The sequence below is a fragment of the Denticeps clupeoides genome, chromosome 9, assembly GCF_900700375.1.
Source record: "Denticeps clupeoides chromosome 9, fDenClu1.1, whole genome shotgun sequence".
NCBI classification, from domain to species: Eukaryota; Metazoa; Chordata; class Actinopteri; order Clupeiformes; family Denticipitidae; genus Denticeps; species Denticeps clupeoides.
In genome coordinates, this window is record NC_041715.1 from 20435145 (window position 1) to 20450382 (window position 15238).

Here is a 15238-nt window from a genome sequence, read left to right on the forward strand (position 1 = left end):
GCCTGCGGGCTAGTTTTGTTTCATTGTTTTCGGCCATTGCGACGTTTTCCTTTATTGTTTAGAAATAAATCCTTATTTCCAGAATGTCCCGCCTCTGCGCTTCCCTCCCCCGTCAGCTCGTGACAACATTGGAATTTGTTATTTCTATCAGGTTGTAATTAAAAATATTGTATAAGATTTGGCTGTTATAATTCATTTATTTTTTGAACACAGTGAACTTGCACGAACCCTAGCAACTACCTACGAAGTCCTTAGCAACCCTGCCTTACAAAAAAAATCACAAACCGGCTGAGACTGGCCTATTAAAATGTATTCAGGAAGAAGAAATCCTAGCAGGTAACATTGTGGCCTTACACCTCCAAGACTGGCGGTTTGAATCCATGTCCGTCTTTGTGTGTGTGGAGTGTGTATGCTCTCTCCATGTTACTGTGGTTTTCTGACACTAAATTGGCTGTTAGTACGAGTTTGTGGGTGAACTGAGTATGCAGCCTGTGGTGCAATGGTTCATGGTTCTCATTTATCAAACCTTCAACAGAAAAGTAGGTGTATGATCATTTCAATGCTCTGCAGCAGAGGAAATCATAGTTTGTCTTAAAGTATGTTAAGCTAGGATTTCAGGGGATAATTGTTATGGGTTATATATGATTAATGAGCTTTCTTTATCAGTATATCTTTTTTTAAGGTTACAGACTCCATTATTAGTTTAAACGTAAGCTTGAGTTTTAATTTCAATAAGCTTGTTCTAGACATAACGCAAATTTTTAAATCATGCAAATTCTCTATCCATTTAGTGACAACACAGCTTTTTTATTTTATAACATCCCATCTTACTGGCTAGACAGCTACAGCATGTCCGGTTTCCTTCCTTTTCCCTCTCCACCCTCTTTCCCCCATAAAGGGCTCTCTCGCATAACAGCTGTGACTTTTATTTTTTATACATGTGGGGGAGGGAACGACTATTGATGGTATGAAAGAGGTCATTAGCTAAAGGATAAAAATGGAATAGATTAGAAAGTTCATGTGGATTTTGTGCTCAGTCAGTAAAACTGAGGTGTATGAAGAAGAGCTTTCGGTACAAATGCTTTTTTAATCTGCTCACCAGAAAAAAGGAAGTTAATTTCTGCAGCTCTTGAGTTGGAAAGTTTTCAGTTTCCCCAGAATGGAGTCTGAGTGATAGCTCAAAGAAAACAGCCCCAGGGAAATTTGATGAAAAGTTGGTGAGTATGTCTTATTTCTCGAAATAAAGATAAAAGAAGACCGAATGTTCTAGGCAGCATCTATTTATCCAACTAAACATTTAGCAAAACAAGATTACATGATAGATTACTCTCAAACTCCTAAGTGCTTTAATTTAATGTGAGGGCTTTTAAGGCTTTCTAAATAACATTGTGAATTCTTTTGAGGCTGCTGGGGATGCATGCGGCCGAAACAGTTGTGGCTGCACATGCCTGGGTGCAGCTGTGTGACATTTATCCTGCTACAGACTGCACGCACTTCCATTAATAAACAGAGACACAAAACAGGCCAGTATGCAGTCGTCACATTAACTATTAGATAAGAAACTGATGTCTTTAATATTTAGATTTAATTTACATGTTTGTGACCAAAGCAAAGCTAACCAGCAGAAATTTTGAAGGAGTCCCAAGAATCTCAGATTGTTTGTTTGGGATGTATGAAAAGGCTGTCCATAACCCGTCCCCGGTTATTATTAAGTTCTCACATTGCACCTCATTGTTGTTCTTGTTCTATATTGTTGTCATTTGACTCAATATAAGGAAATATTTTGTATTCATTTGACTCAATTCTTTTCCTATCAGTCGCCCTCTCAACAGAACAGTAACAGTGTCTTGATAATTGTACAGATGAAATCAGTACACAACTTGTGATTCAGAAATGTTATAAGGAGTTGCTAATCTTTTTTGGGGTTATGGGAAGAAAAAATTGGCACTTTTGAGTTGTATTGGGTAACACTTCTTAAGTGTTAAGGAAACTCACCCACAGAGTTGACAAAATGTATGATATTGGTAATTAGTTTAAAATCAATTATTTAATACATTCAGAACACAACCAAAAACATCTAATAACCTCACAAATCATGTAATTGAATTTCTTTGAAACGTAAAATTTTCTGAAATATTACAACATTTTAGCTACCAGGATCAACAGAAACTGAGCAATATTTATGTTGTGATTCTGACAAAACTTCTTACATAGATTAGATTAGCAAAATCTGAAACTACAGCAAATTTATATCCTGTTTGATATTCCAAAAAAAGTAAATCTACATGAACTTTACAAGCTGGCTTGGAACCCTGTGTGTTTATACGTCTGTGTGTATCAGAGCATGGCTCACGTGGTTCTGCCCGCTCAATTTTGCTCAGTAACGCTCCATGCTCTTACTAAAATTTCATCAGGCTCCAGTCATATCGCCCCACAATTGCTTTGGATTAAAAGAGGGAGAAGTAATCTGCATGCCCAACAAGTGTCACTGTAAACAAAAGCCTTATATCTTAAAGAAAGGCATTGAGAAAGATATATTATATTTTGAAGTTAATCTTTTCTCATAGAAAGGGTTTCACCACATTGTTGTTCCTTTTTTGTTTGATTGTAATAGTACACTAGTATGACTTCAGTCTTATTTTCTGAATGTGTCTCCCTCCCAAAATAGTAGAAAAGAAGCAGTCCTGTCTGTCCCTGTCTCTGTTGCTGCAGAAACTTCCACTTCCTCCAGTTACTTTCTGAGAGCTACGACCATCAGCTGTCCCTCTCAGTCTTCTGAACGCTCTGACACCCTCTCAGCATGGACTCCACCACAGGATCCCACACAAATACAGCCTCAGCAGATCCCCCCAGTGTTGGTAAGTACAATGAGAGTCTTTCAGATAACTCTGTCCAAATTTCCCATTGTCCCTGAAAGTCTGACATTTATAGATGTTAATTCAACTCTATTCACTGACGTTATGTGATTATGGTCGTGCATAGAACATAGAAACTATATTTTTGGTAAATATTCAGATGTTATTCTTATTTGGTAGCTGTTCTCATTTTATGTAATGTCTGAATTACCAAAACTCAGCTGCACTTGCACTCAGAACTCTCATAAAACAATAAATGTGTGTTTCTTATGCGGTGTGCATGTGACATTTATGTAGTGTGTATACACTGTGTATCTTGAGTGTAGGGTGACCAGATGCAAAACAGACCAAATGAGACCTTATCTAAAAAGAATCACGCATAACAATCGAGAGTAGGACATTCCGCCCATCAAGCTTGCTTGTGGGGTATTGATCAAATAGTGTAAAGCAGGCTGAATCGTATTCAGTTCAGATTTAAAGGACTCAAGTCTTTTAGCTTGCACTGCTCTATACGCTATGATAAATTATTTCTCAGATCCATATGAACATGCTCCACCACTAATTTCTAAATTTGGCCATTATGGGGAAATACTCATTTGGCTGAGTATAAAATCTTATGTACCTGGCTCATGTCACCCTGTTGTGCAATGCCAACTTTTGCTCATCAGGCATGCCTGGATAATTTGACTAACTGTTATTATGAGAATGGCTAAATGAGGAGAAACCTTATAAATAGACACCAGGAGAAGGTTTAAGAAAGGAAAGGGAGAAATGTGGAGCCAATGACGTCTGTAATCATGTAATTCAGACGTGACACTGGGCATGTTATAAAGATGCTGGAAAGAGAGTTCTGTTGTTAAAGTGGGTGCTTATATGCAAATTAGAATACATATCTGTTAGAATCTGTGATGCTTAGATTATGGACATTATGATAAAGGGCATAGCATTGTGTTTTTATGTAAACATAATATTGGATCTGATATAAAATACAGTCTGAATGTGAGATCAGTATATATGTCTAAGTCTGCTTTATGCACACAGTGTATTTAATGTGTGTATCTAGTGCTCTATGGAGAATTGTTTCTACCTGCAGGTCTTCATGAATAAGAGGTGACAGACACTGTGGAGACACCATGAAAGGACTCCATTAACTCTGTTTGGCCAGACCAAGTGTCAAAACTGTTACAACACATTGACACAGCAAACAGTATGAACAAGTTCAATGACAAAGTATGGAACTGGAAAGTGTATTCTTAGGATCTTGTAGCAGAACCAAGATACAGATCTGCTGTGTGTGCACAGGGAGGTTGTACAAGGTATTGAAAGTAAATATCGAATGGCAATAACTGTGGCACATTTTTAATGAATTTTGTAATGTCTGTTTTTTTCTGATGTTTAGAAGAGATGGTTGTAATTTTGGATGGCACTGTACACAGAAGTGTTAAAGGTGAATAGGATCCTTTCACTGATGAATTCGTTATAAAGCTAAAATCTGTTCACATTGTGCAAGTGTAAAGTTAAGACTTCAGGAGAAACACTTAAAAAAACAACAGCATTACATCATGCAAATCACTGTAAAATATTATAGAAGATAAAAATGCATTTCTTCCCCATTAACAGGCTCATCGCCCACTCCCATTCAAAAAATCATTAATCATCATTCCCAGCCAGCGCTGTGGTGAATTGCCAGTTGATGATTTATGAAACCCAGGAAATGTGGAGAATAATGGAAAGGCCACACTGTCCTCATTTGCAAGCCAATTCCTGGTGTGGTGTTTTCTGTTATGTTACGTCACAATGAGGGGGAGCTGCAAACTAGAACATCCCTGGTGAAGCTTTAAAACAACCTGGAGGAAGATAATACAGTTGGACATGTTTAAAAAGAGCCGTGAATTAGTCTTGGGTGGCCATACTGGTGTTAATAAATGCAGAAATAATATCTAGATCACACTCCACTGTCTGTGTATCGAATGAGAAAAGAGGAAGCAATATGATGTTGATAACAACTGAAAACCATTTATAGACATTGATTGTGCACTCAAGGATCAAAAGAGATTCTTATGCATTTTGAAGTTGAAATGTCTTTGGAAAACCAGATAATCGATGTTAAATCTATGTCCCCATTCACGTTTAGTATATTCTGAATCACAGTGATGTTAATGAAAGCACTGGATTCTTGCCACCAGACATAAGGAATCAAGCTCTCTTCCTCTCCATACACCATAAAGACATGGGCTTAAAGAACTGAGTTCTGTTCTGGATCAAGGTGGCATCTTTATGGAAGTAACACGGGTGCCGTCCCACCGCCTGACCTGAGCTCTGACAGGAAGAATTAAAGTGACTAAAATACTGAATAAAAACAGCCTTCATTAATAATGCATGAAAGTTAATGTAGTGCAAGACAGGGGTGAAAGACCATAGCCAAGAAGAAGGAAGCCGTCACAGAACCCCCGCAGAGGTGTCGAGAAAAGCAGAGACACAGGCAGACACGGCAAAACAGGCAGAGGCACCGAGGCGGGCAGAGACACAGTCAGAGGTGTCGAGATGAGCAGAGACACAGACAGAGGCTCAGGAAGGGGAGCAGAGACAAGCAGAGACACAGGCAGAGGTGCAAAAATGGGCAGAGACACAGGCAGAGATGTTGAGATGGCCAGAGACACAGGCAGAGGTGCCGAGACAGGCAGACACACAAGAAGAGCAGAAACAGGCACAACCGAGGCACAGCCACAAGCAGACACACAGGCACCAAGACATGCAGAGACACAGGTAGAGGTGCCAGGACCATTAGAGACACAGGCAGAGGTGCCGAGACCAGCAGAGACACAGACAGAGGTGCCGGGACCAGCAGAGAAGTGTAAAGCAGGCTGAATCGTATTCAGTTCAGATTTAAAGGACTCAAGTCTTTTAGCTTGCACTGCTCTATACGCTATGATAAATTATTTCTCAGATCCATATGAACATGCTCCACCACTAATTTCTAAATTTGGCCATTATGGGGAAATACTCATTTGGCTGAGTATAAAATCTTATGTACCTGGCTCATGTCACCCTGTTGTGCAATGCCAACTTTTACTCATCAGGCATGCCTGGATAATTTGACTAACTGTTATTATGAGAATGGCTAAATGAGGAGAAACCTTATAAATAGACACCAGGAGAAGGTTTAAGAAAGGAAAGAGAGAAATGTGGAGCCAATGACGTCTGTAATCATGTAATTCAGACGTGACACTGGGTATGTTATAAAGATGCTGGAAAGAGAGTTCTGTTGTTAAAGTGGGTGCTTATATGCAAATTAGAATACATATCTGTTAGAATCTGTGATGCTTAGATTATGGACATTATGATAAAGGGCATAGCAGAGGTGTCGAGATGAGCAGAGACACAGACAGAGGTGCCGAGACTGGCAGACACACAAGAAGAGCAGATACAGGCACAACCGAGGCACAGAAACAAGCAGACCCACAGACACCAAGACAAGCAGAGACACAGGCAGAGGTGCCGAGACAAGCAGAGACACAGACAGAGGTGCCGAGACCAGCAGAGACACAGACAGAGGTGCCGAGACCAGCAGAGACACAGGCAGAAGTGCCAAGACCAGCAGAGACACAGGCAGAGGTGCCGAGAAGAGCAGAGACACAGGCAGAGGTGCCGGGACCATCAGAGACACAGGCAGAGGTGTCGAGAAGAGCAGAGACACAGGCAGAGGTGCCGAGACCAGCAGAGACACAGGCAGAGGTGCCGAGACAAGCAGAGACACAGACAGAGGTGCCGAGACAAGCAGAGACACAGACAGAGGTGCCGAGACAAGCAGAGACACAGACAGAGGTGCCGAGACCAGCAGAGACACAGACAGAGGTGCCGAGACCAGCAGAGACACAGGCAGAAGTGCCAAGACCAGCAGAGACACAGGCAGAGGTGCCGAGAAGAGCAGAGACACAGGCAGAGGTGCCGGGACCATCAGAGACACAGGCAGAGGTGTCGAGAAGAGCAGAGACACAGGCAGAGGTGCCGAGACCAGCAGAGACACAGGCAGAGGTGCCGAGACCAGCAGAGACACAGGCAGAGGTGCCGAGACCAGCAGAGACACAGACAGAGGTGCCGAGACCAGCAGAGACACAGGCAGAGGTGCCGAGACCAGCAGAGACACAGGCACCAAGACAGGCAGAGGCACCGATAGAGAGCTTTAGAGACACGCAGAAACACATGGGGGTAGGAAAACCAGGAATGTTGACAGAGAAGTTAAAAGTCCTTCTGGCAGCTTTAGGTCCAAGAAACATTATTTTTTAGAATTTAACATGAGGTTGCTGTTCTTCAACCCGTCAATGTTCATCTCGCTTTAATGTTCATCGCTCGTCCATCTCTCATCCTCTATCATAGTTAATAAGTAGCAGAGCCTTTCTGCTCTTACTAATAAACATCTGTCAGCAATCAGCTCCAGTCTTGTTATAAGGACACATAGCCATTAGCAAACTGGCTCTTCCCCCGTCCCTACCGTCCTGTTAAAGCACAAGGCAGAAGTGGTACGCCAGGCGGCTTTAAGGGCAAAAAGAAAGTGGGGCAGAAGAGGTTATGGAAACATTGTGCTGTGTTTGGGGCCAGGCAGTGTGTTTGGGAGAGATAGGATACGAGGTTGTGCAAAATCCCGGCCAGATGTGACCCTAGGCAGGAGACGGCGGGTGGGGTGGAGGCGAGTGGAGGCGAAAAAAAGATGAGGGTGTGATGGGATTGCAAGTGGAAGGAGGATGTTGAAGAAATGTTTTTTTTTCCTTTCATCCTTGGCTCCTTCCTTGGAGTGTGCATGTATGTATGTATGTGTGCGGGTGTGTGTGCACTCTTGGAGAAAATGAAGAACACAATTTTGAGGAGCAGACATCAGTTAATCTCATGTTCTATATTAATGTACTCCCCTGTACGGCGTAATTAACTGTAGTTCCACATTTTTAAATGAATAGTTTCTCTAAGAAGGTATTTTTTTACTGGTGTTAATTGCATTTTATTTTTCAAGAAAAGGGGTTCAGTGGTTTATCTTTTGGTTGACTTTGTTGAATCATACTTTTTTCTGAACAAGAATGTTCCGATACGTACTGAAATATGAAGCAATATAAAGCAGAAACATAAAGATATATATATATTGCCCAAATTTACACTGTAGAGATTATGTCAGGATCACCTATTAAATTGAAACCTACAGCAAGCTGATACCCTAACATTGTCTGTTTGACATTGTTCCGTCTCGTCTGTTGTATTTGACTCTGTGTGGATGTGTCCATAATTAAGAGCTGGTTATGTTCCGGCTGATTTTAAGTATTTTAAAACCTTGATCCAACAGTTTTATCCAACTTCAATCTTATGTCAAAACTGCCTTTTATTTCCAAGCTGCTTCAGAAAGTTGTCTTTCTCCAGCTCCAGATAAACATGGGTTTACTGAAGTTTTTCAATCTACTTTTAAAGCATATTACAGGCCTTTTAAGAATTACTCTTAGACCTCAGAGCTGCTTTTGATATGGTAGACCCTGGTATCCTGCTTTCATGATGGGAACACACAATTGGGTCTGCAGAGCTTTTACAGTTGAACTGGGTGGCACATCCTCGTCTAAATGGCCACTCTCACATGGAAACCGTCCAGCTTTCGCCCTTTAGTTTTTTCACTGTTTGAACTATCGATGTGATCAGATCGGTTGATCTCCACAGCTATGGCCCCTTGAGTAAAGTAATTATGCCCTTTGCAAGGGACCTGGGTGTGATCCTTTACAGCAATTTGGTAAAAGCAAGATTTCAATACAAATTGCTTACAAAGCCATGGCATGCTTCATTAAAATCACGTTTGGACTATAGTAATAGGTGGGTGTTAACCGAGCTCTGATTAACCGACTGCAGTTGGTTCAAAATGCTGCAGCTTGACTTTTAATTGGCTCACATAAGCAGAATCACATATCACCCATACTGGCTTGTGTGCACTAGCTCCCTGTACATTTTACATTTAAATGTACAATTTCAGCATTTATCAGATGCCCTAATCCAGAAGGACTTACAATCAGTAGTTACAGGGACAGTCTCCCCCTGGAGAAACTAAGACTGGAGATCACTAAGATCTGCGGAACAATGCTCCTTGCTGCTCCAAGGTATAGATTACAAAGTAGTGGTGACTGGGTTTTTGCAGAAGCATCTCCTAGACTGTGGTATAAACTGCCTTTGCACATCAGGACTTCTCCAGCATTAAATGTTTTTAAAACTGAACTGAAAACTAATTTTAATTCATTGGCTTTTAACTCTAACTGAAAGTGTGATGGTCTGTGTGACCTTTTTCATAATTATTTCAATATTATTTAATTATTATAGCACTTTGGTCAACTATGTGTCTTCTGCCTGCTTACAATTAAACATTTAAAACTAATTTCTGTGGAAAATAGTACAAATGGAAGATAATGGTATAAAGGATGGGCTGAGCTGAAGAAAGGAGGTGTAGTGAGCTAGCAGTTCTTTTTAAGAGTCCATACTTTTTGAATGATTACTGTCGGGCAGAACATTGGGGGTTCGGATCCCGGGACTGGGAAGGAGGTGAGCTCAGTGGATGCCAGGGCAGTGGCTGGTTGGCAGGGCTAGGACATCCAAACGTCGGGGTGACAAAGTGAGCAGGTGACCTTTGTGGTTTTTTGTTTGAGCAAGGGTCATAAAGTCGACTGAGAGTAGATAAGGCTAGCGTCAATGAATGAGACTCATTCACTTTTATTCAGTGTGTTGACCCCGTCCTCCTTCGCTTCTGGGTCGCCGTCGTCTGTTGCTGTCACATGCCCCCTGGGGGCTCGATGGTGGGGTGGCGGCCATGAGAATTACAACTGAATGGTGTTTTTGATACCTTATTGTATCCTGGTTCTATTATTGTTGCGTCTTCATGACTACCATCTAAAATGCAATAGTTCTTAGTTAATTGTCTTCTGTCACAAGTAAAAATCCAAGATGCCGAGTCAGGGTTTAGTCATGACTATAATTACTTCCAATCAGCAAGTATAATAGCAATTAAGTTAATTTAGAGAAACTCAGTACGTGAAATGCAGATCAAAAAGTAAAAAAGTCTTTTTATAAGCCTGCTGCTGTAAACGAGTGAGGAATCTTTTTGGAACACCCTTTTTGTCTAGGCCAGAGGGTCTTGACGACGCCTCTCCTCAGAGATGAACTGCCACCTCCCCCCCAGCTCTATTTTTTAAGATTTGATTTTCCCTCCTCTTCAGTGCAATAATCTGATTTCTGGGTCACTGAATAACTATATCTGTGTCCGGGTGACCTTTGGGTCATTTGCAATCTTCCGTTTGTTACTCCCCCCCCCCCCCCATGCAATTCTTAATCCATTTCCTCAGCCACACCTGCCATAAAAGATTAGATGTCTTTTATCCTGTGATTATAGTCTGACCTTGGCAAATCCAGGAACATGGATGAAGGGGATAAATCTTCATAATCATAAATATAGTGAGATGTAGAATAAATTGTAGAATAAGTTGTTATTCTACACGGGTTTATATGACAGATTTCAATATGTGAACATGAAAATTGTGCCACTTCTGTAAAAAAAAAAAAGAAGAAAAAAAAGATATAGACCCAGTACAAAGACATTTTGCAGGCTGACCATATAGAGGACTTTCATGGTTTTGATTAAACTTGTGTGTACACCGGGTAACACGACCCATTGCACTTTTCAAATAGAAAATGTTCCTACAGAGGCAGAACCGTACCATCACATACACTGGATGGCAAGCCATTCTAAATGAATTCATTTTCCCCTTCAAATATGTTTTCTGTCAAGTAAACAAAGCAAAGAGAACAAGCAGAGAAAGACGAAGATGGTGAGACAAGAAATTGCGAAGACACACATTGGCAAATATTTCTGATGCTGTGTAGGAAGACTGAGAAGGAGGTGGTGGTAGAAGGACAGATATTACACGTCTTTCACACAAACACTTTGCCTTTTTCTGCTCTCAGCCTGTTTCACAGTCCAGCATGGACTCAAAATGCCCCGTTTCACCACTCTCAAAGCTTTAGGTGTTGGGATGACACAAATAAAAAAAATCTGGGACACATCAGCAGGGAATGTTGCACATGGAAAGCATGTTGTTGAATCAGTGCACAGAAGGAAAAAGCAATGCACACATGAGCATCCCAGCCAAAGCCCTTTTTTTTTGATAGGCTCTATAGGTCAGCTTAGTCTATTACCAAAATATAGTTTCTATAGTATATATAGTAATATAGTTTTTTTTGCATACTATATCATATAAAATTAGTTACCTTTTAATCCCTTTTTTCTGAACATTACATCGTATTTAAGGAAATAAAGAAATTCTTATTTCTGCATATTCTATCCAACATATAAAATAATTTTAGAGAGAAGTAATAATGAGATTAACAAAACCAAAAATGAAACAATAATCTAAGTAATGCCTTACTTTACTTCTTCATTGAAAAAAGTAATTGGATTACAGTAATGTGTTTGGGGTGTTATTAGGGTGTTATTTAGTAATGTGTTTACTAGGGTGGTAGTAGCCTAGTGGGTAACACACTCGCCAGAAAACCCAGGTTCAAATCCCACTTACTACCATTGTGTCCCTGAGCAAGACACTTAACCCTAAGTTGCTCCAGGGGGGGACTGTCCCTGTAACTACTGACTGTAAGTCGCTCTGGAATTGTTTAACTAAATGTCCATGACCTGGACATGTAATATTATTTTTGGTATCATATTTAATACATCAGGAATGTACTGATAAGGTTTGCAACAACAATTTTGTGTTACTTGAGAAAAATTACTTGGCACACAAATGGCACATAAATGGTCAGCACTATCCTTTTTCACATCAAGAGGCACAGCAGAGGCTCCGATTTTGTGAGGAGGTGTCTTCACACAAAGAGTGCCTGCCCCAATGAATCTTACCTTTTCCTGAGCATGTGAGAGAAGTGTCATCAGTGAAGTGAAATTTTTACAATGACATTGGTTTCTGATCTCTTCTGTAAGGATTCCATGGATTGATGACTGCCACAGATTGCCACAATGGGCCACCAAATGTACAAATATCACTCTTGGGTGTTGTGTTTACAGAATCTCCCGGTTTCTGTACATTGTACAAGTTTGTTTGGTTTGCAGTCTCCTTAGTAACAAACTGCTTAAAATACATATATGGTGTCGATTCTAACCTTTCTAAAGAGACTTCCTCAGCATATCCATCACATATTTGAAAGTTCAAATAGTACTTCTCTCTGCCTGTATTTTCTTTTCATTCTGCAGACTGCTTTGTTTCGACTGAACTGGTGTGTATGATTCTTCTACACTTTCATCTCTCGTATCTTCATCACCACTATCTGATCCCTTTTCATTGTCCACTCCCTGAAGATTTTTCTCTATAATTTTATGTTCCTCCCCTAACTGATCCAGATCACAAGACATATTTTTTGCCATGTATATGTTTTGTCAAAAAACTATATTGTGTTTAATATTTATCAAACATATAATGACTATTTACAGCATAAATGTCAAATTCACAAAATTTTGGAGAAATATTCATGCTTAAATTGAGTAATGTGAGTATGTATTTGTATATTTATATATGTGTGTGTGTGTGTGTGTGTGTGTGTATATATATATAAATGAAAGTGTAAGTGAAGTGATTGTCATTGATGCACTGCAGCACAGCACACGGTGATCAATGATAGACATCCTAAAGTACTTATGCAATTCTCATTGGATAGGAGCATCTGGCAAATGCTGTAAATTTTGATGTAAATGTAACATCATATTTGATGCACACCACAGTTTTCTATCAAATATTTCATGATATATTAATTTATAATGAGTTCTTTCACACCAGTGCAGACTCATTTTAAAATATGTTCATATGTGTTTTTCTTATTTCTGTGTGTTTACAGTAACTTATAAAACCAACACAGGTATGTCTGTTGGTGACTATCAAACAGGACACATGAAACTCTTAAAGCTAGAAAATAGTGTCCAATGTCTCTAAAAATGAGTAATTATAAATGCAAGTCATTACATTCTTGTTTTTTTCTTGCAACTGTAAATAGGAGACATGACTTCATGGAGTGCTCATTGTTATAGTTAAGAAAAACCTTTCTCAACTTGTTCCATCTCCACGGTGAATCCCTCTTGTTTTATGTAACAAAGGATGGCAAACACTGTGTCCTTCAGTGAAAGTCAAGTCAAGCAGACAGATGTTGCTTGTGCAATAATTCATGATTACCTTTAATCGCTTTCTTTAATGAGATTTTTGCCCCCAGTGATGGATACAAAGAGCCGTGCCTGTGTCAGTGGGGAGACAGCTGTCTATAAAAAAAATCTCATGAAAAATGGAAATGAGTTACAATAGCAAAGCCAGAGGTAGTGAATCTTTCATGCAGGTTAAGATGAGCACAGGGTCACGTAACATCAGTCATGTAACTGATGCTCAACATTCTAACAAATATAACTTTATATTATTTAGCAAATAATTCTATTATTTAAGCAATTTGCTTACTGAAACATCGATTTTAACCTTTTTTTTTTCCTTTGCAGATGGCATGAATAATAACTATTTTGATGTTTTAATTGCAGGTGAGTGTGGACTCTGTACATGTTCCTGTTCCTAATTGTTTGTTCAATTAGGGCTTTTAGCAGAGGAACATGGAAGAAGATGGTACATCTCATAAACTTTTAAAAATTGCATGAATACACAAACATATTAAATGTGGCCTCACGGCCTTAGACAGAAAAAACATGTGAATGAGTGTATCAACATGTTTTCTCTTGTTTAATGGGGTGGTTTTATGTGTAATTATCCTTATCCTTATTACGAAGAGGTTATTGTTCTCCAATTTTTATTCAAATTTCTGCCCAAGATCTTCTCAAAGATGTAATAAATATAGGTTATTTGCATTCTGCTGCTCTGCTGTTTGACATTGCCCAAGTTAAAAAATAAAGGTATGAAAATGTCATATGCAAGTTATCCAAAATATACTACTAACTATTAGTATCCCTTTGTTCCTGTTAAAATAATTCCTTTGTGAAAGAATAGGGACTGAATAGCAAGTGAAGCCAAATTTCTCAGCATTTTTCAGCTTTTCAGATGTTCTCTCTAATCTATCTATCTGTCTGTCTCACAGCTGTCGTCACTGCAATAGTCTTGGTTCTCGTCTGTGTGGCGGCTGTCATGCTACGCTACATGTACAGGCACAAGGGCACCTATCACACAAACGAGGCCAAGGGCACTGAGTTCGCAGAGAGTGCAGATGCTGCGCTCAGGACAGACCCAGCTCTCCACGATGCTATGGATGAACGCAAGAAAGAATACTTCATCTGAAAGCTGTCAGAAAGGACATGCACGGAGACACTTGACATCATGGGCCTTTACAGCTCAATTCTGTGGACTGAGTGGGTCATGCATTACCTGCAATATTCGCAATTACTTTCTTCTAATAATGATATTTTTACCAGAATGAGGGAAGTGGCAGGATTCTGTTCTGACAACCGTTCAAAGTTAAATAAATCTAAAATCTAAAAAAAAAAAAAAAAAACGTTAATTAAATATTGATCTTAAAATGTACACAGCGGACTCTTGTAGCCGGCTCTTTGAAGTGAATGATCGGATCCGACTCCTGGAGTCAGAGCCTCTATCCAGCCCCACGGGATTGGTCAGCTACACAATGCCTGTTTGTATTGCACAGGAGGGTGAGGGGTGGTGCTATAGGGTGCCTTAGACTTGGGCTTTAAGTCGTCTTGCTCTCATGGGGTTTTTTGATGGGTGGCGACGTTTTGCAGCATCAGCTTTTTTTTTCCGATAAACTTTATGGAACAGACAAACATAATCATAGCATGTATCAACCCCAAATAACATTTTTATATCACAGCTTTTAGCATGGGCAAATAATTATCCAAAAAATTGTAGAAAAATTGATGGTATAAGATTTGTGCCTCTCCGAATCAGAGTGTTTGTGTTGCCAGCATTTCACACTCATGCCTTCTCTCCACCACCAAGTTGAACAACGGTGTGTGTGTGTGTGTGTGTGTGTGTGTGTGTGTGTGTGTGTGCGTGTGTGTGTGTGTGTGTGTTTGGTCACACCTGCTTTTTCAATGTTTTTTTTTTTTCAAAATCTAAATGAATACTGACAACCTCCAAACTATGAAAAAACACATTACGTGGAAAAAGATGTGAAACAAAACAGAATATGCTTTACATTTAAATCTAACCACCTTTTGCTTTGATGAAAGCTTTGCAAACTCTCGGCTTCCGATGCTGCTAAAAATCATCTTATAGTCACCCTCATGAGGTCGTTGACTGGAATGGTTTTCAGTTAACTGCTGTTCCTTTGCCTTCTTAATGTGTTTGAGACCATCAGTTGTGTTGTGAAGA

The 15238-nt window shown here is 39.8% G+C and overlaps 1 protein-coding gene across 4 annotated transcripts; it reads left to right on the forward strand.

Moving 5' to 3' along the window:
- The first annotated feature begins 520 nt into the window (after window positions 1–520).
- Window positions 521–14945, forward strand: gypc (glycophorin C (Gerbich blood group)). 4 transcript variants are annotated; one of them, XM_028990549.1, is made up of 5 exons: window positions 521–539; window positions 1103–1217; window positions 2713–2858; window positions 13405–13443; window positions 13992–14945. In XM_028990549.1, exons 3-5 carry the CDS (start codon window positions 2801–2803, stop codon window positions 14186–14188), a joined length of 294 nt encoding a protein of 97 aa, XP_028846382.1. In that variant the 5' UTR covers window positions 521–539; window positions 1103–1217; window positions 2713–2800; the 3' UTR covers window positions 14189–14945. The 4 variants fall into 4 exon arrangements, with proteins under 4 accessions (XP_028846382.1, XP_028846381.1, XP_028846380.1 ...); XM_028990548.1 differs by lacking the exon at window positions 521–539 and adding an exon at window positions 928–965; XM_028990547.1 differs by lacking the exon at window positions 521–539 and having other exon boundaries at window positions 976–1217.
- Window positions 14946–15238: the final 293 nt, after the last annotated feature.

What these genes read in the sequence shown, in the direction of transcription:
- gypc (XM_028990549.1), top strand. Translation starts at nt 2,801, where the DNA reads ATGGACTCCACCACAGGATCCCACACAAATACAGCCTCAGCAGATCCC. An exon ending in AGCAGATCCCCCCAGTGTTG is followed by an intron (nt 2,859 to 13,404) that starts GTAAGTACAATG and finishes TTTCCTTTGCAG; the next exon opens with ATGGCATGAATAATAACTAT. An exon ending in TTTTGATGTTTTAATTGCAG is followed by an intron (nt 13,444 to 13,991) that starts GTGAGTGTGGAC and finishes TCTGTCTCACAG; the next exon opens with CTGTCGTCACTGCAATAGTC.